At 39.8% G+C, this 27,633-nt stretch overlaps 2 protein-coding genes across 5 annotated transcripts; one reads left to right on the top strand and one right to left on the bottom strand.

The window, feature by feature from the left end:
* Positions 1-123: 123 nt before the first annotated feature.
* PJVK (pejvakin) lies at positions 124-7,461 on the bottom strand. 2 transcript variants are annotated; one of them, XM_038584517.1, is made up of 7 exons: positions 6,976-7,461; positions 5,530-5,597; positions 4,435-4,613; positions 3,536-3,677; positions 2,324-2,441; positions 1,602-1,700; positions 124-1,376 (listed from the first exon to the last, which is right to left on the bottom strand). In XM_038584517.1, exons 4-7 carry the CDS (start codon positions 3,605-3,607, stop codon positions 1,084-1,086), a joined length of 582 nt encoding a protein of 193 aa, XP_038440445.1. In that variant the 5' UTR covers positions 3,608-3,677; positions 4,435-4,613; positions 5,530-5,597; positions 6,976-7,461; the 3' UTR covers positions 124-1,083. The 2 variants fall into 2 exon arrangements, with proteins under 2 accessions (XP_038440445.1, XP_038440444.1); XM_038584516.1 differs by lacking the exon at positions 6,976-7,461 and having other exon boundaries at positions 4,435-4,630; positions 5,530-6,769.
* A 452-nt stretch (positions 7,462-7,913) lies between these two features.
* PRKRA (protein activator of interferon induced protein kinase EIF2AK2) lies at positions 7,914-27,275 on the top strand. Of its 3 annotated transcripts, none has more exons than XM_038584967.1 (8): positions 7,914-8,111; positions 8,631-8,800; positions 12,109-12,190; positions 14,300-14,378; positions 15,542-15,659; positions 17,292-17,386; positions 23,305-23,479; positions 26,594-27,275. In XM_038584967.1, the coding sequence occupies exons 1-8, from the start codon at positions 8,047-8,049 to the stop codon at positions 26,749-26,751; spliced, it is 942 nt and encodes a 313-aa protein (XP_038440895.1). In that variant the 5' UTR covers positions 7,914-8,046; the 3' UTR covers positions 26,752-27,275. The 3 variants fall into 3 exon arrangements, with proteins under 3 accessions (XP_038440895.1, XP_038440896.1, XP_038440897.1); XM_038584968.1 differs by lacking the exon at positions 7,914-8,111 and adding an exon at positions 13,275-13,384 and having other exon boundaries at positions 8,740-8,800; XM_038584969.1 differs by lacking the exons at positions 7,914-8,111; positions 8,631-8,800; positions 12,109-12,190 and adding an exon at positions 13,403-13,544.
* The last annotated feature ends 358 nt before the right edge of the window (positions 27,276-27,633 follow it).

Raw genomic sequence — 27,633 nt, 5'->3', positions numbered from 1 at the left:
TCTTACAGAGTAGATGAAAAAGGACTCTCAGAACTAAATATGTTAAGTATTTTAAGCATTTTCTTTTTTTTTAAGATTTTATTTATTCATGAGAGACACACAGAGAGAGAGAGAGAGAGGCAGGCTCCATGCAGGGAGCCCAAAGCGGGACTTGATCCCGGGACTCCAGGATCACTTCCTGGGCCAAAGGCAGGCGCTAAACCCCTGAGCCACCCAGGCATCCCCCAATTTTAAGCATTTTCAAAGGAGAAAGATAAAGGTGTCCTAGCTGCCTTACCTTTAAAATGACAGTAGTAGGTTTTTATAAAGACAAAACCAGTGAGCATGTGTATATTACAGGATGGCATACTATGAATCACCCTGTTAACTGTACACAAAACCCCACGCTGTGCTCAATGTGCTTTTCATTTGATACCACAATTAAACATTTAGGATTACATTAAATTATTAACACATTTTTCTCATTTTACCAGATCTAAGGCAATGGTTAAAGTACCATAAAGTCACCACTTTTAACCTCTTGTCATTCTTAATGTTGAATTAAAAGTCAATTAAAAATACAATTGATACCTGGAAAAATCAGCATGTAAAATTATCTAAAATGATAGCCTAATCCCAAATATAATTCTAAAGTAACTGGTAGATTTCATGGAGGAGCATTTATATTTTAAAATTTATATATAAACCTGTTTTCACATAAACTATATATATATATATTTTTTTTTTTAAGATTTTATTTATTCATGAGAGGGAAAGAAAGAGGCAGAGACACAGGCAGAGGGAGACACAGACTCCACGCAGGGAGCCCGATGTGGGACTCAATCCCAGGACCCTGAGTCGAAGGCAGATGTTCAACCACTGAGCCACCCAGGCATCCCTCACATAAACAATATAATCTTTATGACAATTTATAGGGCAGCCACCATTATCATCTCCATGCTTATGGATGAAGAAAATGATGCCCAGGCAGATGAATTTCTCTTTCCCTCTTTAATTTGCCACAATTCACCAAAGCATATCTAGGTGATTTTGGAAAGGTGTGTGGCACAGTTGCACCTAAACACACTACATTCATTTTCCATTTTATTTCATCCTCTTGTGCCAAACATCAAAACATGGAACTGCATGAAGTCTCACATACTTCTGCCCATCGACAGAGCACTGAAAGCATCCATAAACCGTCTCCCTTTTAAAGTTCCCCATTCCGCAGAGTATGCAAGGTCCTTTTGGAATGTTGTGATTAAGCAGGTTAACTCGGATATGAGTCCCTTCTTTGAGAGAAATATCCGTCATGCTGAGAGGTTTGTCATAATAGTCAGAAAAAAGATCATCTAAGTAAAGCTGTGAACGAGAAATGGCATCCATCACTCTTCTATCTAAAAGCACAAACAGAGAAGTGTGTTAGAAGTCAAATAAGTAACATAGAACCAAACCGCATTGTAAGTACATGAATCTAAACCATTGGTCATGAAATCATTTGGCTTTTAGATTTAAATTCCTCCTTAACAGAAGGAGTACCGACTAGATAAACTCAAATGTTAATCCAAGGAGAAAACACACACACACACACACACATTTGAAATACTCTTCAATGGACATACTTCTCTCAAATAGTATATTCCTCAATCTGTAGAGCAGTGCAAACGTTGCGGTTTCTTCCCTCTCAAATCCTCCTTTTGACACTGAAGTGACACAAAGGTCTATAAAAAAAATTTTTAGAAGATGTTATAACATGAACAACTCATATTTTATTGGGAGTTTTAGTTATGGTTGGAAAATTCTGGTCTATGTCATTCGCTGCATTAAGTTAAATTTTATGTATCTTTGGAGAAGCTAATAGTCACAAGGTACAAAATCCAGACTACAAGCAGGGGATACAGTAACAAGTCTCCTGTCTATCCTGGACCCCAGCCTCAGTTTTCCATTCCAGAGATCACCACTGTTATGTTTCTTGAATAGACTTCCTGGGGCACCTGGGTGGCTCAGTGGTCGAGCATGTGCCTCTTGCTCAGGTCGTGATCCTGGGGTCCTGGGATCCAGTCCCACATCCACCTCCCTGCTTCTCCCTCTGCCTATGTCTCTGCCTCTTTCTTTGTGTCGCTCATGAATAAATTTAAAAAATATATATTTAAAAAAAAAAAAAGGAGAAAAGAGGTAGTGGGTAAGTAGTAGGGACCAGATGGTCTTTCTCAGCTACTTTACCCAAGCATAAGATTGACAGTGCTGACAGTATCATTCTCCTACAATTACATAGTGTGTTTGTTTCCCATGAAATTCTTCTTAAAAATATAATCTCAGTGTTTCATGCAAATCATTCACTTACCAAAGGCACCATCCAAGTAAATGAAGAGTTCAAAAATACTGAAAGCTATGGTTGTGTGTGCCGGAAAAACAATAGCTTTGTCCCTTCCCTTGGGATTCTGTTCATCCATAAAATGAAACTATAGTAAATAAGTAAATGATATTATTAAGGACCATAACATGTAAGGATAGCTTTTTAGAGAAACAAAACATTTCATACAATCTTACTATTAAAACAAAAACAAATTATCCCATTGAATTTAACTGTTTAGACCAGAAGTCTAAACAGGTCAAGGAGGTCTCACAATCTAGGAACGGGTCACCACTTTCTCAGAACACTGGCACTAGGGCCAATGATTAGTGCTACCACAACAGTAATGCTCTCCGACACAGACACCTTTTTTTTTTTCAACCACAAACCATCTGTTTAAGTGCTACAGTTGTTTTTAGCCTACTATGTCTATTATTCCAAAGCCCCCAGAGTTTTCAGTAGTTTTCCAAAGCAATCATCAACTTATTTACCAAAATAATCTCCAACCATTAAATAAATGTTTGTTTGTGCCCCCAAAATAATCCATTAAACAACTCACTGGACAGCTAAATGTAGCCACTGAACAGAACTTTTATTTGCAAAGATTCAAAAAGTTTTTCATTGAACTCTAACAACTGATTTTATTTTATTTTTTTAACAACTGATTTTAATAAAACCATGACGATTATGTGTCATTACTATGTGATTAACAAAGACAAATAATACTGAGCCAGAGAACTAAACACGAATAATTTCCAAGAGTTTTCTAAAAGTATTTAACATTGGATGAAGCACATTTGGCCATTATGGTCTTACTTTAGGAAAATTAAAATAATATAAAGTCAACTTCTAAAAATTCAAGTATAAAGCACATTACTTACAATCAAGAATTCAACATAAGCATTCAACTTTTATTCTTCCAACATCATTTCATTTAAATAGTAATAGAAGGACTCCAGTATGCATTACTTCATTAGGATTCATGTTTTGTTTGCATTATATTATACACTTAGGATCAAAGTTTTCTCAGTTTTTTTTTTTTAATTCTAAAACAAAACCATTACTGTGCAAAATCCTATATGCACTGGTAGTTCTTTAATCTCAACATCTGACAAAATGCACACATCTCATTAGAAATTGAGAACTTTTAAAAAATTCCCAATGCACCTTTTTAGTAAGAGAAACCTAATGAGTGTGGTTTACCCGCATGGCTTCCCCGCGAATTCCAGCATGCACAGACAGCGAGCACTGCCTCGTGGTCCGAATGCTTTCCATGACCACACACAATACTGCCTTTCTGTTGCTCCTTGTCTGACGTATCAAGCTGTGGTCAAAATTAATTTTTCTAAAATAAAGAATAGAGATATTCACAAGAATCTGTCACACCCAGTTACATACAATCGAGTACATTTTTTTGCTGTCCTGTGTAACTCACAGTGCACTGTAACTAAAAGTAAATCAAAGCAGGTCTACTACAAATCAGAAAGTCTGTTCAAAAGCCATTAATAATCTGGCTCTTCTTTCTCTTAAAACATGCTTATTATAGGAGTCTGTTGGAAGAGACTCCCTTAGGATATTTATTACAAGCAGATTAGCATATTCTTTTTTTTTTTACGGATTTATTTATTTTTATTTTGGAGAGAGAGAAGCACATGTGCAAGCAGAGGGAGGGGCAGAGGGAGAGGGAGAGAGAGAATCCTCAAGCAGACTCCTTGCCAAGCACAGAGCCTAACACAGGGCTCAATCTCAGGACTCTGAGATCACGACCTGAGCTGAAATCAAGAGTTGGCCGCTTAACCAACTGAGCCACGCAGGCACCCCAGTGTATTCTTTTAATCTAATAATTTAGCAAATGTGTACCTGATCAAAGCAATTTTGTGGAACACCTAAAAATTCTGTTTAAGCCAAATGATTTTGGATATCTACCCTTATCTAAAGTCTGGATATATTGCTAATTTGAAGTATTCCAAACAAATAAAACAAATAAATTACATTAGACGATATACATCACCTGAATGTTTTCATAATTCCTTGTAACAAAGTCCATACAATCAAAATATTTAATGAACACATTTAAGTACATTAAGTATTATTCTACTGACCGTGTAGTAATTTCCTTGAGCAATGTTGATACTTCCACTTCGTGTTTGGTCACTACACCAAATGAAGCTTTTACTGCAACAGAATCTGATCCAGTGACGTTAATCCCAACGTCATTCACAATATGGTTGCCTCGCCTTCCATAAAGGGAAACATCTGATTCATCTTCATAATTCAGTAACTGATAAGATGAAATACCTTTATGAAGGAAATCAATATTTTTTACTTATTTTTAAAAATATTTTATTAATTTATTCATGAGAAACACAGAGACACAGAGACATAGGCAGAAGGAGGGGAGCCTGATGTGGGACTCGATCCCAGAATGCCAGAATTACAACCTGGGCCAAAGGCAGACAGACGCTCAACCATTGAACCACACAAGGTGCCCTGAAATCAATATTTTTTTAAATGTCTCAAATTCATCTAATATAGATTACATATAATAATGTATTAATTTACTATTGAGGATTCCGTTACACAGATGTTGAGAAAGGTGACACTTCATGCCAAGACTTAAAATAGCAACTCAAATAACAACAAAAAATAGAGTACTTAAAAAGAGAATTCAAGTTCTTTTGTTCCACCAAAAGAATTCTCAAAGCTATAAGATCCACTGAGTGGTTGAAAGAAAAACAAGTGTTTATAACAAATAATTTGTCAAAATATCAATGTTTTCTAATCTAGCCTGTAAAATACATTTCAGTTTACCAGTTGCAATAACTGAGTCATAAGAAATAAATGTCAATTACTTTCATTTGACCCTGTAAGATAGGAAAGGGTAATATCCCATCTTATAGATGAAGAAATATATTATTTTGTCCTATTCTAAGTTGTTTCAGTTAAAACAATCTATAAAGCAATTGCAATAAAATTATACAATAATTTCACCAAATAGGTTGGAAAATTATTCAACCAATAAGAGATTTGATACTATGCAAATGTTATATATTAATCCTAATATTATTTCTACTATCATAAAAGTTTGCTTTTATCAATGTGTAAATATTACACATATTAGCATATACAACCTATGTTTAGACTGTCAATACTATAGCTGAATGAGTAGTCACTCCCAAACAGATATTTAAACTTACCAGCTGAAATTTCTCTGTCTCCTAGAAGGATATCTTTCAGCGTAAAAGGTGTTGAGGTAAATTTATATCTAGGAAAGAGAAAGCATCGCTTCTTTTTTACCACCAGACTTAGAGGTTGGTATTTGTCAGCCTCACTGAGGCTTGGAACAGGAACTAATCTCCCTCCATCTCCAACTTGCTTGACAAAACTCTTGGTAGCAGCAGCAAACATATTAATATGGTATCAAAACGTCATCAACTGCAACCCTCAGAAAACAATCCATACTTTCACAGAAAACCAGACACAACCCTCAGCCCTGCTTGATTTTAAATATAATTAAACACATTAAAAATACAAAGCATGGTTTCACCAAGTAGCTTGCCAGTGTACAATTCACAGCACTGCCTCCCCTGGTGTGCTCAGGTAATGAATTATAGATCAACAGTGTAAAATGATATACTGAAAGCAAGTCAATTTGGATTTGCCATCCATAAGCACTAAAACATATACAGAAAACTATTAATTTTAAAACATGACCAACGTCCTTGATGAGGGTTACTGTTGAAAGTAGTTTGCCAGCTTTAAGGACACCTGTAGCCCTATGGCAATAATGCAATTTAGACACTAACATTGGCCCTGGATATCATCTACAGTGGACATGGTCCAAAGAGAATTCCTTCACAACTTCATCATGCCAATTGTGGCAACAGTCAAGTGCTATTTTGAATCCTTATACTATACAGTTCATTCATTTTCCTTCTTGTATGCTTTCCTTCTTGTATTAATGTAAAACATTAATTATTCATGATTAATACAAAATATAAATTCACAGAATATAGAGAAACAATTGTATGCAGATTTTTATGAAATAACAAATAAAAGCCATATTACACATATAAACACGTAGACAGATAACTGTATAAGACTAATAACATACATAAATAACTATGACTTTGGGGTTTTCTTATTCTAAAGCTGGCACACAGACAACTCTTTGAAATAGCGCTGTATTTATTTTGTTTCATCATTATCTCCATTGCTCAACCTTTAAAGAGGGCTATATACTCAAAAAAATTTTTTTAATTAAAAAAAATAAAGAGAGCTATATGAAGTTTGGGCTTGTCTTGTTTCATCATTATCTCCGTTGCTCAACCTTTAAAGAGAGCTATATACTCAAAATTTTTTTAAAAAATTTAAAAAAATAAAGGGAGCTATATGAAGTTTGGGCTTGTCTTTAAGATATCGTGGCAAAAAAATAAATTTTAGAGACCAAGCTGAGAGCTGAAATATTGCATTACCATAGTTATGTAGAGGTTTATATATATATATATATCTTTTAATAGCTATGTGCACTTATAGTTGGATACTCCTTAGAGCTTAACAGCAGGTAGTAAACTCGATACATACACAGAGGGGACAGTGGGTGGAAGATAGAATAGGCCCAAGTCCCAAATAATATAAATCACCTTGATTAGATTCTGGATGCTGTTTTCATTTGCTTGCAAGGATCCAAGGTGTCATACAACCAAGCTCTCATGTAACCCCCCCAAAAGCAAACCCCAACCCCCCCCCCAAAAAAAGTTTTTAATAACGTCCCTTTGTGTGGACAGCACTGTGCCACCTTCCACGACGCAGAGAAAGCACGGGGCATCGTTTCTGCAAGTGGCTAGCAAACCCCTGGGCGACACATCTACCGTCGCAGTCGGCTCCCCCCGAAGGGGGTGGGTGCATCCCAGGCGAAGGCAACAGCGACTAACAACACAGGTGTGCAGAGACAGCATTTAATGGGAGCCCACGGAAAAGCAGTCGTTTTCCCTCCCCTAAGGGATGCTCGGATGCGCCGGCCCAGCGTTCCTGTCGCGGCGAACGCCTAGATGGAGACAATGGGGGCCGCGGGGCGGGAGAAGCTGGGGGAGGGGCGGGGGTGCAGCCCCCGGGCATCCCCGGGCATCCCCGCGAGCGCACCCCCCCACGCAGGGCCCAGCCCAGGGGAGCCCGCGCCAGCCCCGGGGGCCGACGCACCGCGACTCGCAAGCTCCGGGGCCGAGCCCCGGGACCTTCCGCAGCGATCCTGCATTTAGGATTCTGAAGTCTTTTTCTTAAAGGGATGCAGCCCGGATCCCTAACCCCCTTCAGCTCCCCGACCCCAGCCACCGAAACAGAAGCAGAGCGGCAGGCCTCACACAGCGGGAGGCTGGGAGCCCAACGGGCTGCCCCCCGCGGCCGGAAGCCGCCTCCTTTTTAGGACCGAGAACTGCGGCCACGCCGAGGCCCGGGGTTGGAGCGCGGGGGGATACGCGGGGAAGCGGGAATGGGAAGGGGGCGTGGCCTCGGAGGGGGCGGGGCCTGAAGGGGGCGGGGCCGGCGCCGCCGCCGCCCCGAGGCTCCGCCCCCGCCCGGCCCCGCCGCCCGAGGGACGCACGCCGGGAGGAGAGGGAGGCGGCGGCGGCGCTGGGGCGCTCCTGTCGGGGACCGGCCGGCCCGGGGGGCGAGGACGTCGCTCCGCAGCGCTCTTCCGCCAAGCCGCCCCTCTCGCCATGTCCCAGAGCAGGCATCGCGCCGCGGCCCCGCCGCTGGAGCGCGAGGACAGCGGGACCTTCAGGTCAGCGCCCGGACCGCCGCGGCCGAGGCGGGCAGGGCCGGGAGCGGCGGGAGCGGCGGGGCCGGGCGGGGCGGGCCGGGCGGGGCGGGGCGGGGGAGCGCCGTGCGGCGGCATTCTGGGTAAAGCCCCCTCCGCGGCTCTCGCCGTCTCGGCGGCGCGCGGGCCCCGGGCTGCAAGCCTGGCCCCGCCCCTCCCGGGCCGCGGGCTGCGCGGGGGGGGGGCGGGCGGGGGGCGCGGGGGGGGCGCGCGGCCGCCCCTCTCGGGGGGACCGGGTCCTGCGGGCGGGGTCCTGAGCGGCCGCGGCGCCGGGACCCCAGGGAGCCCCCCGGCAGCCCCCCCCCCCGGCGCGCGCCCACGTCCCCTCCGCGGAGCCCTCGCAGCGGGGCCGGGGCCCTGGGGCGCTTCGCCATCTCGGCGCCCCCCGCACCGGCGTCGGGGTCAGTCCCCGCTCGCCTCTGTTTGCTCCTGCTTCCCTCCCCGCCTCGGCATGCAAAGCACACCCTTTTCTGGTTTTTGCAGTTTGGGGAAGATGATTACAGCTAAGCCAGGGAAAACACCAATTCAGGTATTACACGAATACGGCATGAAGACCAAGAACATCCCGGTTTATGAATGTGAAAGATCGGATGTGCAAATACACGTACCCACTTTCACCTTCAGAGTAACCGTTGGGGACATAACCTGCACAGGTCTGTATGCACGGTTCGCCCCGTGGTCATGTGGGTGGGCCGGCAAGACTTGTGGTATTGCTTTTCAGTCCGGAAAAGTGCCCTTTTTTTTTTTTTTTTTTTTTCTTTTCTTCCCACCCAGGGACAGCCATGAGGAGCAGGCTCTTGAAACTGAGACCTCCCATCTCAGGTCATGGGGACTTTCCAACTTCATCTGATTCTCTCCCTAATTTTCTCTTCTCCAGATACCAAGAGAAGCTCAGAAACATGCCCTAGGATCCTCCTAGGGTTCTTCCAAGAATGAAGGAGAAGCAGGGAAGGTTCTTGGAGGAACCATAGCGGGATCAGTAGGTGCTGACAAGTTTCATAGATTTTAGAAGATGCTGGGAGACATAACCCCAAAATTTTCTGAGCCTCTATGCTTTTTGTATGGGCTCATCTGGCACTTGGGGCCCATCGTACCACACTTGATTTTATACCCAAACAAAATGAGAAAGATGGCTCAAATGTCATAATTCATAGCACCTTCTAGTTCCTGACTGTACTGGTTTTAAGATGTCATCTCCCTTTTTTACACATGAGGAAACAGGGTCAGAGAGATTATCAGTTAACATACCCAAAGTCACATAACAATGAAGTTTCAGAGTTCAGACTCCCCATATTGTGGTCTGTGAGCTTGAACAAATGATAACTGAAGTTGGCTATTTGCACATGTAGGCATTTTATGCCTTATGTATCTATTTAATTGCAAACAGAAAATAATGAATAACTAAATTTAATTTGGAAGAATGCCAAGAAAACAATTCGACAAGAAGGCTAGAGTTGCACCATCTGGTAATCTAAAGGCAACATTTGTTTAGGTCCCTGAAAATCGGGAGTCCACTATGTTCTTTGAAATCTCTTTAAGGACATTTTGAGGCTTTTTCAATCTATATGAAGCAGGTGGATTGTAGGTGCTAGCTGGAAGTTTCCTCATAATGAACCATAGAATCATTGCATTACTCATTGAACAGGTCTATTTTTAAATATTCAGTGAAAATTTAAGAAAAGAAATATAGTCTTTTTTCCTTCAAGGTGTTTTAGACTAGGAATTAACAGCCCGTGGCAGCCACCTATTCTGCTTGGATCCCCTTCTCCCCTCACGCTGTCCTGTCTTCCTAGCAAGTTTATGTACCTCCACAGCTTCAAATGCCATCTAAAGGCTGCTAATCCTGAAATCTGTCTTCCACCCAGGCCCGGTTCTAGAACAGTCTGTCAACCTGTGCTTGCCGGGCATCTTCACTTGGATGATCCAAAGCCACCTCGGTCTCTCATTGTCCCAGACTGACTCCATCTCTCTTCCCTCAAGTCTGTTGCCCCTGCATTTCCTAGCTCCCTAAAGGTACCACCGTCACCCATTTGCCCACAGTAGAATGCTGGCTGTCATTTCGGTGACCCCTTCCTCTCCCTCTGCCCCTTGCCCACTCTCCCACCAAGTCTTACTTCTTAAGCAGCTTCCCTTGTCTTCCCCTTGCTGTTGTCTGGGCCATTGGTATCTCACACTGAAACCATAGCTGCCACCTTGCTGCTGCTCTCTCAGCTTCTAGGCTTGGGCTGGCCATTCCCCTTTCGATGCTGGCAGTCAAATCTGCTCATGTGTTTCTTGCTCTTTAAATGCATCCGGTGGTTTGCCCATCATCCTCTGCATAAATACAGGCGTCTTAATATGACTTGACAGGCTTGCCTCTCAAAATGTGATCAGCAGCATTAATATCACCTGGGCACTTGATGCAACTGCTCTAGAATATCCGGCCCCATGCCAGACCTGTGGGATCAGAGTATGCATTTTAACAAAATTCCCAGGCAATTCCTATGCACATTAAAATTTGAGAAGCACAGGTTTAGAAGGCGGTTCTTTGACCTCTCTTCCTACCCTCCCAACCCTGTAGCCTTTTATCTCAGAGCTCGTATCCTTAAACTCCTACCTACCCAGCTGCTTGGGGCTCTTGGGGCTCTGTGTTGCCTCTAAGCCCTAACAGGTGCTGATTTTCTCTGCCTGGAATGTTCTTCCTAACCCGCCTTACTAGCTTTTACTAATCTTTTATGTCTTCCTTCAGTTATCTCTTCCCTCGTGAAACCTTTCCCAATCCTTACCAAGAGGAGGGGAGCGACCCCTTTTGTGTGCCTCCCCTACAGCCTGCACTTAGGCTTGTTGTAACACATAACTATATTTCAGATGGACCTTTCCAGACAAAATCCCGCACTAGGCTGTGTGCTCTTTAAGGGCAGGGATTCTGTTTCATACTCTCCTGTATCCCTAATACCTAGGTTAGTGGATAAAGGCGGATGATTTGTATGTCCTCTGACATTTGAGGGTGGGGGTCACAGTTGAAATTTATTCCGTATCCTCTTTCTATCCTCCACACCAGAGAAATGGACATCAGCACTCTGGTTCCACTTTTTTTTTTTTTTTTAAAGATTTATTTATTTATTCATTCAGAGAGAGCGAGAGAGAGGCAGAGACACAGGCAGAGGGAAAAGCAGGCTCCATGCAGGAAGCCCGATGTGGGACTCGATCCCGGGTCTCCAGGATCACACCCTGGGCTGCAGGCGGCGCTAAACCGCCGCGCCACCAGGGCTACCCACTGGTTCCACTTTTGAAGGGTTCTCAACACCTAGCTTGAACTCAAAAGGAAAAAGATTGGAGTTACCATTTAACAGGTGTGATGGCTTACTGAAATTAGGCTTCAGTCTCAGTGGTTAGTCGGGCCTATCCCCTACCACCCTGTTAGCTACTTAGGTAAGGGATACAGATTGTATGGAAGACACGTAACAATCTCTCAAGTTCCCCATATAAACCTTCTCCCACTGTAGCCAACGTGTAGCCATGAGTGCTTAGCCAAATAGGGGTTTAGTGCAGCATAGGATGAACTATTAGAATAAAACTGTGCAGTTTGCTGTCAGTGTTGGTATAAGTGGCTCCCTTAAAGGAACTTCTTGCTACAGAGGAATTTCCTCTTCCTCTAGGAATAAGGAAGAGTAAAATACTAAGTTGCATTTTTTTTCAGAAAGTGTGACATGGTCTACTTTATTACCATTTTATATAATAAACGTATATAACGTAAGCAAGGATTTTTAATGTAGGTATGCATGGAGTTATACATAAAACTATGAATTTTATGTGGTGAATATTTTGTTACAGAACGTAGTATATATTTGTATTACCTTTGTGTGAGTGTGTGTGTATATATATATAAACTGTAGTGCTTTTGTTTTGTATTATGCAAACATCTATGCAAGCCTCACATTTTCACAGCATGTAAAGACATTTTTTCTTAACCTTAATTCAGGTGAAGGTACAAGTAAGAAGCTGGCGAAACATAGAGCTGCAGAGGCTGCCATAAACATTTTGAAAGCCAATGCAAGTATTTGGTGAGCTAAATTTCTTTGTATTCTGCAGCTCAAAAATATCATGGCTGAGGTAAGATTAAAAGTTTGAACGTGCTCACAAAAGCAACAAAGTGAACAGTTGCTAGTATCTAGCTCCAAAATTCTTGTTTCCTTGTGAAAAAACTGTCCTCCATTAAAGACCGCTTTATCCTTAAGAAATTCAGTCCAGCAATTAACTGTTAAATGAAAGCTCTCACAAACTAGGCATTTCCCCCGCCTCAGTGGGATGCACCAATAGAAAATCCCAGTTTTTCCGGCAAATATTCTACTGTGTGAAGATTGTAATAACTTCTACACCACATAAAATAAGTTATGAAGTGGAAAAAGATAAATGGAAAATACCCTTTGGAAAATTCTAATTTGGAAGGAGACAGAGAGATTTCCTTTTGTTATAGAATGTACACCAACTACAAGAAGATGTTACGTGGAGTGTTAAAAATCCTGGTGGAATTTTTCCAAATTAAATTTGTTGTCACTTTAGGTGCTTTTGGAGAGTATTGGTCCTGGAGCAGCTCATGTATCTGGAGTGATGTCCTTTGCTTTCTAATGGACACACTCTGGATCATGCTGAGCGTTTAAATTCTTCTCTTTCCATGCACTCAGTTATTCTGGAGTACAGTCTGGTTTATCTGCTCATAGCTGACAGCAGAGCCCCATGGCAACTTAGGACAGGTTTTTCTCCAGCTTCAAAACTTTTCATCTGGCGTATGCTTAGGTTCTCCTGCATTGCTTCTTCCCTCTCTAAGCCCTTCCAAACCGTTTCAGTAGTTTAGAACGAAGCGTTGACAAGCTTTGGATCTCACAAAGTGATGCTTGATTCTTTGAGGTCATACATTAATAGTTGATTTATGCTGGCTTTGTAGACGCGCCAAATGGCATGGCAGGTAGTGGCTCCTCCCCTCGCTGGTGATGACCATGCTATTTCTGTGCAGCCCAAAGTTCAACCCAAAGTGTTGAGTAGATTTGTAGAAATGAGTGTACGGAGTGTCCTTTCTGCACACGGGCACTTCGCTTTGTCAGCAAAAAAGGCTAACAAACTTTACTATATATTTGTGCTTCTTGACAGATAAGATGGGAATTACTAAGCTGTAATCAGGCCTAAAGTGGCCTGATTTAATACAGAGACTTTCTCACTTCTCCATCACAATTATTTGGGTAGCTTCGGCGTGCAACATTGTAAGTGAATATTCATATCTCATCAGCCTATGTAAAGCTTGAAATTCTAGCAGGTGGAAAAGCAACCTGAAGAAGTGGCAATAACTGAACCTATTTTGTCATGGAAGAAATGACCCTTCTGTCGCCTAGGTTCAAGACCTTGAACATAGCTTTACTCAGGGTGAGACACTCATCGCCCAACTAATTAGTAATTTCAAACTAGTTCAAAGAGCTTGTTCTCTTTCTCCCTGATCATAATCCCCACATCCTGGAACCAGGCTCATGCAGGCCATCTATTTTATGCAGGATACATATAAATCTTAGGAGGATTTTTCCAGCATGGAACGGATGATAGGTCAAACAGATTTTTCTTCCATAATTGTCTAAGTGAAAAAACAACTTTGTGGCCTGTATCATTCACATTACCAGACTAAATTTCCTGACTAATTGTTAGTCTTCCCTTTTTGTGTAGTTGTAACAGTAGTATGCTTTATTTAAATACATTTTTATTGAGCACCTATTATATGCACAGTACTATAAAGCTTATGAAGGTAAGTAATACATAGGCTTTGCCGTCAAGGATTTTACAGTCTGAACACAGGACGGATGTGAGGGATGGACAAATTACTGTATTTGTAAGAGCATATAACTTAATGGTAAAATAATTTGCCTAGGAAAGGGTCAACCTAAATGTAAATAATGGTTCAGAGGAGTGGGAAATTATGTTCCAAGTAACAGGATAGGTTTCTTAGAGGAAGTGGCATTTGAGACACATCTTGGATAATGGACAGATCATATTTCCATAGGAGAGGTGGGAGAGAAAGGCATTCTGTGGAGAAGAGCAAAGGCATAGAAGATTAGATAAGAAATGCATTCATTTATTTAATAGTTTGGAGAAAATTATTTTGTTTTATAACATTTTAAAAAAATGTTCAGCTTTGCAGTTCCTGACCCCTTAATGCCTGACCCTTCTAAGCAACCAAAGAACCAGCTTAATCCTATTGGTTCATTACAGGTAAGTCACATGGTTTTTCCTTCTGTAACATTTTGTCTATTGAAGAAAGATGTCATAAAGTAATAATATCACAAGGGCTGAAACAAGGAATAGATAGTTTAAAGATAAGATGTATAATATTCTGTTTTCCCAGTTATGATCATTGGATATTACAGCACTAACTTGAAATTATTCTCCTGTTTATTTATGTTTTGGATTTTCTTCCATATACAGTATCTGCCTTTGGTTTGTGGAATTCTCATTTGAGATCAGCAGGACCCCAGTGCACATGGGTAGAGTGTTTTATACTTTAAGAATATTTCTTGCCACTCTTGTGACAAACTTCTTTCCACTTCTGTTAAGACAGAAGATTTTATTAAAAACCCAAATTGGCCCCCCTCAGTGCCGGCACTTGACGGGATGAGCACTGGGTGTTACTCTGTAAGTTGGCAAATTGAACACCAATAAAAAATAAATTTATTATAAAAAAATAAAAATACAAATAAATAAAAACCCAAATTGGGTAACCTACCTCAAAAAAAGGGGAAGTCATCTATTTGCTTATTCTACCAAAAAAAAAAAAAATCAGCTTTGAAGTTCTGCATGCAGAATATCTTTCTTGCAGATTATCTATGTGCTCTGTTGGACAACTCTCCTCCCTGTTACCCAGCCAGGCCTTTGGTCCCTTTCTTGCTGTCTTTTCTATAGTTTTCTTCCCCTGATCTTTCCTGATTGTCCAAGTCTGTATATTTGCTGCCTTTGCTCATCTGCTCGTGTTCTAGTGCAGTAGTTAGCCAGCTGAGGGCAGGAAGTCTGTAGCTAGGAGGGAGAGGCATTAGGAACTGATGACAGTGAGACCTGTCGATGTTCCCCAAAAGGGCGATAGTAGCTCGTCTTTCTCTTTGAGCTCTTTGATATTTGCTCGCTGTGGCTTAATGAAAGAACACCATTCCCATCCTAGCAGTAAACTGCTTCAGTTTCGGTATTGTGGGCTTGCAAGATACAAAATGCAGGAATATTTGTGGGAAATACAGGGTCTTCTCCCATTTTTCTATTGCAGAATATCATTATTCTTTTCAAACATAGAAATAGAAATAGGATAGAAATCATGAAAGACTATCATTTATGTGATGAAGCTGTTGCATAGTAAAAATTACTACTGAAGCCTCATCTCCATTTTCTAGGAGTTGGCTATTCATCATGGCTGGAGACTTCCTGAATATACCCTTTCCCAAGAGGGAGGACCTGCTCATAAGAGAGAATATACCACAATTTGCAGGCTAGAGTCATTTATGGAAACTGGTAGTTACTCTTTTTACTCATACAACTGAAGGCGTTTGAAATATTTTCAGATGATGAATGACCCTAGAAATTTCTGTTATGGTTTCCTTTCAAATATTTCTGTGGGGAAAAATTTGATGCACTCTTATTCTACTATCTCTTTCTGCAGTAGAATTTAAGTATAAATATTTGGCTTAAAAATATATTTGGCTTAAGAATACTTAGGCTTAATTTGATAGTTTTAAAAATCATGGAAAAGCTTGGTAACAACAAAGTAAATAATTGACTTTACATAGTCTGCATTGATGTGTTAGTGGCTTAAAAATTATTTTAGAAAAAAGCAATAGCAAATATCTTGGAAGTTTCAACAGCTGTTCTAGAAGATTGGAAGACTAGAAGATCACATTTGAAAACAAGATGATTAATAAGAGGCTAGATGGCAAAAAATAGTGTTAGATAAAAATAAAGTAGAAATTATCCTTTATAATGATAGCAACTTCCATGTTGTAAGGACTAGAAACTGAGAAAAAAGTCACTTAATAGAGTACTAGTGAGGGTTCCTATTGTAGCTTCTCTAGCGTGTTTCTAGCATTCTTAAAATGGCACCAAATGGAATTGGCTATCTGTTTCAGGTAATCAAGCAAGTAATCAGCAAGCCCCTTGAGAGGCAGTGCAGGTCAATATAGAAAGCACTGAACCCCAACTTCTATTTTTTTTAAGATTTTATTTATTTATTTGAGAGAGAAGAGTATGAATGGGGGGAGGGGCAGAAGGAGAGGGAGAAGCAGACCCCCCTCTGAGCAGGGAGCCTGATGCAGGGCTCCATCCCAGCATGCTGGGATCTTGACCTGAACTGAAGGCAGATGCTTAACCGACTGAGACACCCAGGCACCCCACCTAGCTTCCATTCTTGATGCAGCCCTTGGTTTGCAAAGGTAGGCAAATTACTTCATCTCTCTAGGCCTCAGTTTTTAAATCTGTAAAACAAAAAGCATGGAAGTAGATAATACTTTGTCTTTTAATTGCAGATCTCCTATGCCTTCTTACTCATGTTAAAGAAGAATTCCACATAGTTGTCAGTTTATAGAAGATTTTAAGCAAGAAATAGACATCAAGAAGGAAAGAGTTGTGATTGATTCAAAAGTACCTTAATAGATTTGAATACTTAGAATTAAACCAAATATGATTCATTATAGCTAGGCATAAGGAAATATGCCTGTTAAAAAACAAAAAGTATAACTATTAAAGATAAACTGTCAAAAGTGCCTTCATAAATGTAAGAATTAATAGAATTAATAGTTGTATTGGGGCACCTGAGTGGCACAATAGGTTAAGCACCTGACTCTTGGTGTCAGCTCAGTTCGTGGTTTCAGGGTTGTGAGCCCTACATTGGGCTCTGCACTCAGCCTAGAGTCTCCTTGGGACTCTCTCTCTCTCTGCCCTTCTCCCCCCACACTCATGTATGTATTCTGTCTAAAATACATAAATATTTTAAAAAATCATTGTTTGAAGCACAATAAGCAAAGATGAGCATATAAAGATCATGAAGTTATTCTCTGAGCAGAAATAATACCTTATATATCTGATTACTCTCTGTGGATACTAATTACTTTTCTAAACCTACCATTTCTTTTTCTTTTTTTTTTAATTTAGGAAAGGGGGCATCAAAAAAACAGGCCAAGAGGAACGCTGCTGAGAAATTTCTTGCCAAATTCAGTAATATTTCTCCAGAGAACCACATTTCTTTAGTGAGTAATGATCAAAACACCTATGATGTCAATATGATTAAGCATCTCATGCTGTAGGAAACGTCCCTGGATTCCTTGTTGTACAGACACTGTAGAGTTGCAATTTTTAAAATGTCCCTTCACTGTCCAGATGTACATGACCTAATTTTAGCTGTCACAAGGGTGACCAGGTAAGAGGGCTTGGGAGACACAGTCAAATTCAGAATCACATCATGTGATCTAAAGATGACAGGCCAGTAGTGCCATTTTTGCCTTCAAATTGACAATGCCTTCATTCATTTATCCACTCATTAAACATTTAGTGAGCTCATACTGTCTGCCAAACTTTGTGCCAGGTTCTGTGCACACTGAATAAGACAGTGTCTGCCATGAGGGAGTCTGTAGCCTCCTGAAAGAGAAAAGAACCCAATAGGCTGGTCCTAACAGAGAGGGCTTGGGAACATAGAAGAAGGTCCAACCAAGACTGGCAGTTTAAGGAAGACTTCTTGGAGGGGGCAATATCTAAGCCAAGACCTGCAGGATGAGAGCAGAGGACAAGAATTTCAAAGAAAAAAGAGCACCTACAAAGACCAGGAGTAAAATAGTATATGCCATCTGGGAACCCGAAATAGTTTGGTGTGGCTAGAGCATACGGTTGGAGAAGGGTTTCTCAAATAATGAGGCCAGAAGGACAAAGGGATTCAATCTGGAAAGGACTTCTGTAGTCAAGAGATTCAACTTTATCCTGAGGGTAGAGCAGAGTCCTTTGGTTGTTAATACAAACAAAGAAGGATTTTAGTCAACGAAGGACAGGATTAGAAGGGAATCATTGGCTGCACTGTAGTGAGTAAATGAGTCTTAGAGTCAGACACCTGTAGAATGTTGTTACAGAAGATGGATGAGAAATGATGGTGGCCTGTACTAAGCTAATATGGGAAACACAGAAGATGAGTGGGATTGAGGGAAAAAAGATAAGGAGTTAAATGTAGGATATATTGGATCTGATATAGAATATGTTAACTAAAGGTACTGAGTAGGCAGCTAGGCAAACAGAGCTTATGAGACCGAGCTACACCTGACATTATTATTTGAGATTATGATATTCATAGTTAGGTATGTCTCATGGTATGTTATCTGAGCATTTACTAGGTGGTGAATGAAAAATGACTATAGCAGTGACCTAGTTTATTTTAATGAGCCTTTTAATAAGGGCTCATTCTGTAGGAAAAAAAAATCAAAGACTGTACACAAAGTAATACAATTTTGGTTTTACCTTAATAGAAAAAGAAAACAGTGCATTCACTTCTTACAAAATTGGATCAGAGATGACACCAAAATCACAAAGCACAGATAGATTTATAAGTGGTTTTATAGGTGAATTCCTTTAAATCTTCAAGGGAGAGATAATTTCCAATGCTATTTAAACTCTTCCAGGCAGTATCAAACATAAGGGAAGCTTCTAAATTTATTTTTCAAAACCAATATAACACTAACCCTAAAACCAAACAATAGCAAATCCCAATGGAAAAAATTATGGATTAATCTCCCTTATAGTGAAACACCTTAATAAAATATCCAGTAGAACAGTAAAAGAATAGTATGGCACAGACAAATTGGGCTTATTTGAATAACAAATTGGGAATACAAGGATAGGTTCTGTAAATCTGTAACCATAATTAATCACATTAATGGGTGAAAGGAGAAAATAGCCAATGGATACCAAAAAGATATTTGGCAATCATTGGTAAACATTTTTAAAATAACTGTTGTTTTGAGAAACAGAACAGGTGAACATAGGGGAAGGGAAGGAAAAGTAAAATCAGATGAAAATAGGGAAGCAAGCCGTAAGAGATGCTTAATTCTAGGAAGCTGTGGGTTGCTGGAGGGGAGATAGGTGAAGGGATGGGGTAACTGGGTGACGGGCATTAAGGAGATGAGCGCTGGGTGTTATATGCAATTGATGAATCATTCAATTCTGTCCCTAAAACTGATAGTACAGTATATGTTAACTAAATTGAGTTTCAGTAAAGAATTAAAAAAATAAAATATCCTTATTGTGACTCAAGACCTACACTGCAAAAAAGATCAGAATCATAGTTACATGTTTACATACTACATCCCTTCCCATTAATTTCAGGGAAAAGACAAGGATATCCACTGATGCCATTTTTAAAATCTTGTTTTAGAAGTACCAACTAATATAATTAGGAAAAAAACAATAACAGGTTGAAAATTTAAACAGAAGAGATATAAATGATCATTAACTACAAATAACTAAGATTGTATCCCTGTAAAGCCCTGTAAAAGAAAAACTACTAGAAGAGAATTCATCAAGGTAACTGATCATAAAATTAATATATAAAATCAATAGCTTTTCATATTTAGAATTATGAAGGTAACCACTAGAAAAATTGAAGAAAGTTAAAAATTGCTTTCTGGAAAGAGGACTGAAGGTAGGGATGGAATGAGGCTCAGGATTGTTGTTTTATATTCTGTCCTCTGACTTTTTGTGGTATGTGTTGTATTAACAAAACTTATGAAGCTTGGTAACATTGATCATTTCATAGCAAAATAGAAATCTGCTCTAAAAAAGTATACTAGAAAAAAATCAATTTTTCTGTTTACAAATATTAAGAGGTGGGATGAAAAAGACTTCATTTTCAATAATAGAAAAGAGATAATATGTTGGGGAATAAACTTAAAATGTGCAAGACCCATGTGAAAAAAACTTTAAAACTCTACTGAGGGATTTAACAGAAATTGAATAAATGTAAAGCTATCTATTTTCAATAGGAAGACTCAATATTGTGAAATATAAAAAGGTAATGTAGTTTCACTCAAAATCTACCAGAATTCATTTTGGATCCTCAATACAGCTTTACTAAGTTTATCCAGAAAAATAAATTCTCAAGAAGAGCCAAGAAAACTGAAAAGAGGGCAGGAGGCAGGATTATAGCTACCAGAGAATGAAACATACTATAAATTGACAGTATTAACACATGTACTGGTACAGGTATAGACAGAGGATCGGTATAGACAATAATCCACATAGGAGCATAGTATATAACAATAGTGAGACTTCAAAGGGCAGAAGGATGGATTATTCAGTAAATGATGTAGAAACAACTTACAGCCACATTTCTGGGGGAGTGAAATGTGTGACGTATTTAGATTACTCCCTTATTCCTTATATCAAAATAAATTTCAGGGACGCCTGGGTAGCTCAGTGGTTGAGCATCTGCCTTAGGTTCAGGGCATGATCCGGAGTTCCAGGATCAAGTCCCACATCAGGCTCTCTGCGAGGAGCCTGCTTCTCCCTTTGCCTATGTCTCTGCATTTTCTCTGTGTCTCTGATGAATAAATTAATAAAATCTTTAAAAAAATTAAAAAGCAAAATAAGTTTCAGATAGGGTCACAAATTTGAACATAAGAATTGAAACCAAATATGAGAAACCATGGAAGAGCTTTCCTTTTTAAACAGGGAAAATCTTTTTGGCATAGTTTAAAACCTAGAAGATGTAAACTAATAAAAGACAGTTAAATTTGACTATATAAAACCTATTACACAGTAAAAAAAAGAAAAATCTATAAATAAGACAAAGAATAAAAACAAGAAGGTCTGCAAATGGACTATTTTTTAACAGTCTGTAACAGATACTGTTCACAGTATCACATAAAACGTTCTTACACACCAATAAACAGATAGCCTTGTAGAAGTGGTACAGAGGGTTAAAAAAAATGATCAGCTTCATTCATGGAAATGAGACTAGTTTCACCTTTTATTTTTTATTTTTTTATTTTTTTATTTTTATTTTTTTTTTAAATCCTTATTTATTTATGATAGTCACACAGAGAGAGAGAGAGGCAGAGACACAGGCAGAGGGAGAAGCAGGCTCCATGCACCGGGAGCCCGATGTGGGATTCGATCCCGGGTCTCCAGGATCGCGCCCTGGGCCAAAGGCAGGCGCCAAACCGCTGCGCCACCCAGGGATCCCTAGTTTCACCTTTTAGACTGATGAAACCTACAAAGCTTGATAGTACCTGCTGTTGGTGAGAATATCAGAAAACAAGCACCCTCCAAGACTGTTGATGGTTGTTTAAATTGGTTTAAAAATCAGTCTGGAAGTATTTATCAAAATTAAAAGTATACATGTTATTTGACTCAGTTCATCCAGAAATTATTCTACAAATAAAGTCATCTGAGTGCAAGAGTTTTTTGTAACATTATTAGTAAAAGCAAGAAATCAGAAATAACCCAAAAGCCATAAATGAAAACTGGTAAGATAAATATAGTGCCTATATGTGCATTGATACGAGAAAAAGAAGCAAGATCTAGAAGAGTAAGCTATCATTTTTGTTTAAGAAGATTATGGTGGCGCCTGGCTGACTCCATCAGTAGAGAGTGTGACTTGATCTCAGAGTTCTGAGTTCAAGCCCCAGGTTTCTGTGTGCAGCTAAAAGAAAGAGGGCGGGTAGGAAGAAAGAAGGAAGGAAGGAAAAGTAAAAAAATAAAAAGATTATGTGTGTGTGCTTGAATTTAGACTTATAGAAGGATATTGAAGAAATGTTTTAATGGTATTTTTGGGGGGTAAAACAAGTCTTCTGGGAAGGAGTGGTAAGGAAAAGAGACTATTCATTATATATTTGTTCTTATTGCAGTTACTCTATCAATGCATTACAGTTTTTAAAAACCAAAAATTTTTAAAGTTCCAACCAAGGAATACAAAATTCTATTTAGCAAATTTTGCAGGTTATTAATTCTATATACCGGCCATCCTTGTGATCTTTTTTGAAAATCCCTTAACCGCTGCCAGGCTCATTAATAAATAAAACTACGAATGGGTTGCTCTACTTCAGAGGACAGGAGTGGGGTTTGTTTGTTTTTGTGGGGTTTTGGCATAACATATGAAGGCAATTTGAGAAAAATAATGTGGAAATGTAAAGTATTCTAAGAACAGAGGTGGGAAGGGAAGGATATAAGGGAGAATAAAGAAAAGAGGAAAAGGAGAAAGAAAATGAAAACAGTAAGCTCAATTGGGTTGTGGGCAAAGTCTGATGAGAACTTTATGACCTCCCACCATTCATTTGAATGACTTGTTCTTCTCAAGCCTAACTTGTACGTTGCACCTTTTCTGCAGTTTGTTTCTGCTTCACAGCTGTCAGAGTGATTGGTTGATATTGGCGCAGTGGTTTAGCGCCTGCCTTTGGCCCAGGGCGTGATCCTGGAGACCCGGGATCGAATCCCACATCCGGCTCCCGGTGCATAGAGCCTGCTTCTCCCTCTGCCTATGTCTCTGCCTCTCTCTCTGTGTGACTATCATAAATAAATAAAAATTAAAAAAAAAAAAAAAGAAATCATAAAGACAAAATCGTTTTGTATTTTAATTTGTAAATTACTCCATTAGGCAGATTCAGTTATTTGCAGGTTGGTTTCTACTGCTCTTAAATATCTTCTACATCTTACTGTGGCCATCAGAAAATTTGGCTGAGAGACCTTTGTCCCATTCAAAAGTATTTTTAAATAGTTCCGGTGTATTATCACATGTGCTTCTTTATTCTCTGACGTCGTGATGTTTGTTAAATGTGTGCTTATTAGTGTTATCTCATTTAAAATGGGAAAGTTAACCAAATGGTATCCGTTTTAACATGCTCTTTAGGGGCACCTGGGTGGCTCAGTTGGTTAAGCGTGTGCCTTCAGCTCAGGTCATGATCCCAAGGTCCTGGGATGGAGCCCTGCATCGCGCTCCCTTTTCAGTGGGGAGCCTGCTTCTCCCTTTCCCTGCTTCTGCTCTCTTGCTCTCTGCCAAATAAATAAAATCTTTTTAAAAAATAACCATGCTTTATGGAGTATTAAATGTGAGTGCCTAATAAATACTTTGAATTATAGCATTAGAACTCAATCTGAGTTAAGAGTCTTAATCTTTATCTCTGTTTTTCAGACAAATGTAGTAGGACATTCTTTAGGATGTACTTGGCATTCCTTGCGGAATTCTCCTGGTGAAAAGATCAACTTACTGAAAAGGAGCCTCCTCAGTATTCCAAATACAGATTACATCCAGCTGCTTAGTGAAATCGCCAAGGAACAAGGTTTTAATATAACATATTTGGATATAGGTATGATTTTTTTTCCTCTGACTTACCTCAAAACTAGTTTCTTTTTAAAATGTATTTCAGAAACAAAGCCTGTATTACAGTTGATTTAGTTGACCAGGGATACTGAAATGGCATGTGTGTATATATATGTCATATATGTATATGTATGATGTATATAAATAATACACCTCAGACATATATGTATATATAATGTCTATATAGAATATTTATATATTTATATAAAATTAGCAGAGTGGTAATATTTAGCACTGATATATCCCATTCTTATAGATAATAATAGCTGACATCTATGCAGTTATAATAATAAAAACAGTAGCTAATATTTATAGTTTTTACTATAGGCCCTGTTTTAAGGATATTACATATTTCAACTTACTGAATTCTCAAACTAAGCCTGTGAAGTAGGTCTGTTATCCTTACATGTAAGGAAAGAAAGTAAAGCACAGAGAGGTTTAGAAACAGAGTCAGGTAGAGTCAGGTCGGGGGAAGAGTCCCTGCAGATACAGTGTCTATTAGACTAGCCCTGATGGAGAGCTTGACAAATAAAAAGGCACCCACATTTCTAGAACAAGCACTAAGTTTGTGGGAGTCAGACCCCTTCTCTCCACTTTGTCACCGTTGGCCAATTCAAGGATGTCAGTGGGGACAAGTACTTATAGCTTTATTCCGTCCCAGCTATCCTCTTCTATATTTCCTCTAACCCTTAATCATGTAGATAGACCAATGTGGCTAGATTAGAAAGCAAGTCACTTTGGATTTTAATTTGCTTTATAAAGCTGGTGTGTGTGTGTGTGTGTGTGTGTGTGTGTGTGTGTGCGTGCATGGTTGGTGCCTTGATTTAACATCAGTGTAATTTGTGAAGAATTTGATATCCCTTGTTCCATCCTCAGTGGGCTGTGGGGACCCAGCTTGAAGGAGCTGCCAGCATTGGCCTTTAGGTGCTTAGAGAACTTCTGATTTTCTCTGCTGCTTTAGGATTGAATGATGGGTCAGGTGCAATGTCTTAACCTACTGAGAATGATGCAGAATGTGGGAATTTAGCACAGACACATGGTCACAGGAGGTGGCTGATGGGAGACCATTCATTCAATAAATATTAAGTATCTATACTTTGTTGGGTGTTTAAAATGCACAGATGAATAAGCCATGTCATGAATAGGGCTATGGATGGTTGAATCTAGGAAAAGAAGGGAACTTGAGATGGCTTTTGAGATTATGGAATTAATGACACCTTTGAAATGCATCTCACCAATTTTAAGAACTAAGTAGTTCTTGTAAATATAGAACAGCAGTCTAAAAACCACAATCAGCCAGTTTGGCTAAATTCTATGCAATTACCTTCAAAAGAACCCAGACATTCTCCAGAAAAGAAAGACAAATGGCCAACAAGCACATAAATAGACGCTCAGTATTATTAGTCATCAGGGAAATGCAGATCAAAACCACAGTGAGGTACCAGCTCATACCCACTGGGATGACTATGATGAAGAAAATAGAAGATAACAAGTCTTGGCAAAGACGTAGAGAAATTGTAGCCTCTCTATACTGCTGGTGGGAATGCAAAATGGCTCAGCTACTGTGGAAAACAGGAGTTTTATAGCTCTTCAGATGAGTTACCACATGACCTAGCAACTGTACTGCTAGGTATGTACCCAAAAGAACTGTGAACTGCTATTCAAACAAGTCCTGTACGTACATAGTCACAGTAGTACTATTCACAATAGGCAAGACGTGGAAACAGGCCAAATGTGCATCAGCAGATGGATGAATAAGTCAGTTGTGGTATATGTGTGCAATTTAAATATTTAGCTGTGAAAAGAAGTGAAGTTCTGATAATGCTACAACATGGATTTACCTCAAAAACATACTAGGTGAAAAGACACAAAAAGGGCATATCGTATGATACCATTTATTTTTTTAATATTTTAATATTTTATTTAAATTCAGTTTGCCAACATAGAGTATAACACCCAGTGCTCATCCCATCAAGTGCCTTCCTCAGTGCTCTATGATACCGTTTAAATGAAATAACCAAAATAGTTTAATCCGTAGATTGATGGTTGCCAGAGGCTTTGGAGAAGAGGAGATAGGGATCAACTTCTTGACTTGTATGGTATTTCTTCTTGGGAAAATGAAAGGATGAGAATGTTTTGTAACTAGGTAGAGGTGGCGGTTGCACAACATTGTGACTGTACTAAATGCTACATGGTATAACATGGTTAATATTATGTCATGTGAACTTTGACTCAATTTAAAAGAGAAAAAAGCCTCAAGGCTAGAACTAGAAAGCCTCTTCACACATTAAAACACTTGCACTGTATCTGGATGTTTCCTATTACATTGACTCTAGCTGAAATAACATTGAATCGTGATCACTTTTAACAAATTGTAACTCACCTGTTTCTACCTCTTTCCCCTGTGTCCTCTAACCATCTTAAGTGACAGTGGTTCATCAGTTAATGAGAAGAACATTTGTTTCCTGGGTTTAGGTATTGCTTTTGAAACACCCTAACCCGTACACCGTATGCATAGATGTAGAATGAAAGAACATGAAGGCAGAGAGGTCTTGCCCCTGAGCCATGTATTTCCTGGTTCAGAGGTCTCCTGAAAAACAAACAAACAAAAAACCCCTGGGCTTTGTTGTGAAAAACACAATCTCTCTGGTTCTCTAGCAAATGGTCTTTTCCTCTCCAGCAAAGTTGGTTGTGGTTCAGTTTGCAAACACCGCTCAACTGGCCACATTAGAATCACCGTGGGAGCTTTAAGAAGAAAATGCAAGAATCTGGCTATTCCCAGATTGTGGGAGTTGGGTTTCTAATTGAGCAAGCTGGAGTGAGGCCGAGGCACCTGCATTTCTCTTAAATTCCCTCAAATGATTAGGGAGCAGGGCTGGGTTTGAGAACTACCATAGTTGAGCAGTTTGGGTTTTTTTTTTTTTTTTTTTTTTTTTTTTTTCAGTTTGGGTTTTTGTTTGTAGAATGATAAAGGTGATGAGGAAGTGGAGTAGTAGACCTGAGATTTATAGAGGAAGACTGCAGTAAAGACTTGTTTTCGTGAAGGATCCGCTTTCTACACACTTGGCATTAACTCTCATGTTTGAATATATCATTACAGAAGAGCTGAGCGCCAATGGACAGTATCAGTGTCTCGCTGAACTCTCCACCAGCCCCATCACCGTCTGCCATGGCTCCGGGATCTCCTGTGGCAATGCACAGAGTGATGCCGCTCACAACGCCCTGCAGTATTTGAAGATAATAGCAGAAAGAAAGTGAGCCTGAAGCAACTCCGAAAGCCCTTGGTAGCACATAAGAAGTTCCCCTTTCACCTCTTCCCAAGTAAAATGTTTACTGTTCGAGTTTGTGTGTTGTTTCTAAATCTCTTCCTAGATTCCATCAACACTCCAGATTTAAGGATCTCCTAATAGTTACTAAGCTCTTTTTAATGGCTTCAACTTTGTACTGGTATATTGTATTTATAAACTTTGTACCATAGGCAGAGTGTAGCCCCCATGTTACAATGCCGTGTACACAGAGGGAAGAAATTGCATGTATGTTGAGGAGGAGGAGGAAGATGGCGAAGAAACAGAACTACTGCTAGCAACAGTTGTTCTTACTGGTGCTTAACCTCTTCTTTGCGCAAATCTTTGTAAAGGGAATTCGAAGGGAGCCCTTTAGAATTAGAGTTTTGAGGAACGCACGAACAGGCGTTCATTGAATGTGATTGTTGAATTTCAGGGAACATGATTAGTCTGCTGTGCTTTTGAATCCATGTAATAAAGAGCTGCTGTTGTAACGGGTTCTGCTCGTTTAATTGAAGTGTACTGACCTGACTCGCCCCTTCTTTTTAGCCATTCTGGGAGTGACATGATGTGATACGGGTGCTCTGTGACTTCCCTATCTCTAGTGTACTTCTGAAAGTCAGAGTTGGGGAAAAAAAAAAAACCACGGCCTACACAAAAATCTACCAATACATGGGATGAATCACTTCCATATTTTCTCTAAGCAAATGCAGTGTTGTCTTTTTCTTTTTCTTTCATCGCTCCTAAATGAGTTAGCAGTTGAAAAAGCATTAGAAAAATTACAAAAACAGGGTAGCCTGGGTGGCTCAGTGGTTTAGCTCCGCCTTCAGTCCAGGGTGTGATCCTGGAGACCCAG

Source organism: Canis lupus, chromosome 36, assembly GCF_011100685.1.
Source record: "Canis lupus familiaris isolate Mischka breed German Shepherd chromosome 36, alternate assembly UU_Cfam_GSD_1.0, whole genome shotgun sequence".
Classification (NCBI taxonomy): Eukaryota; Metazoa; Chordata; class Mammalia; order Carnivora; family Canidae; genus Canis; species Canis lupus.
This window is presented reverse-complemented; position numbering and strand designations above follow the sequence as displayed.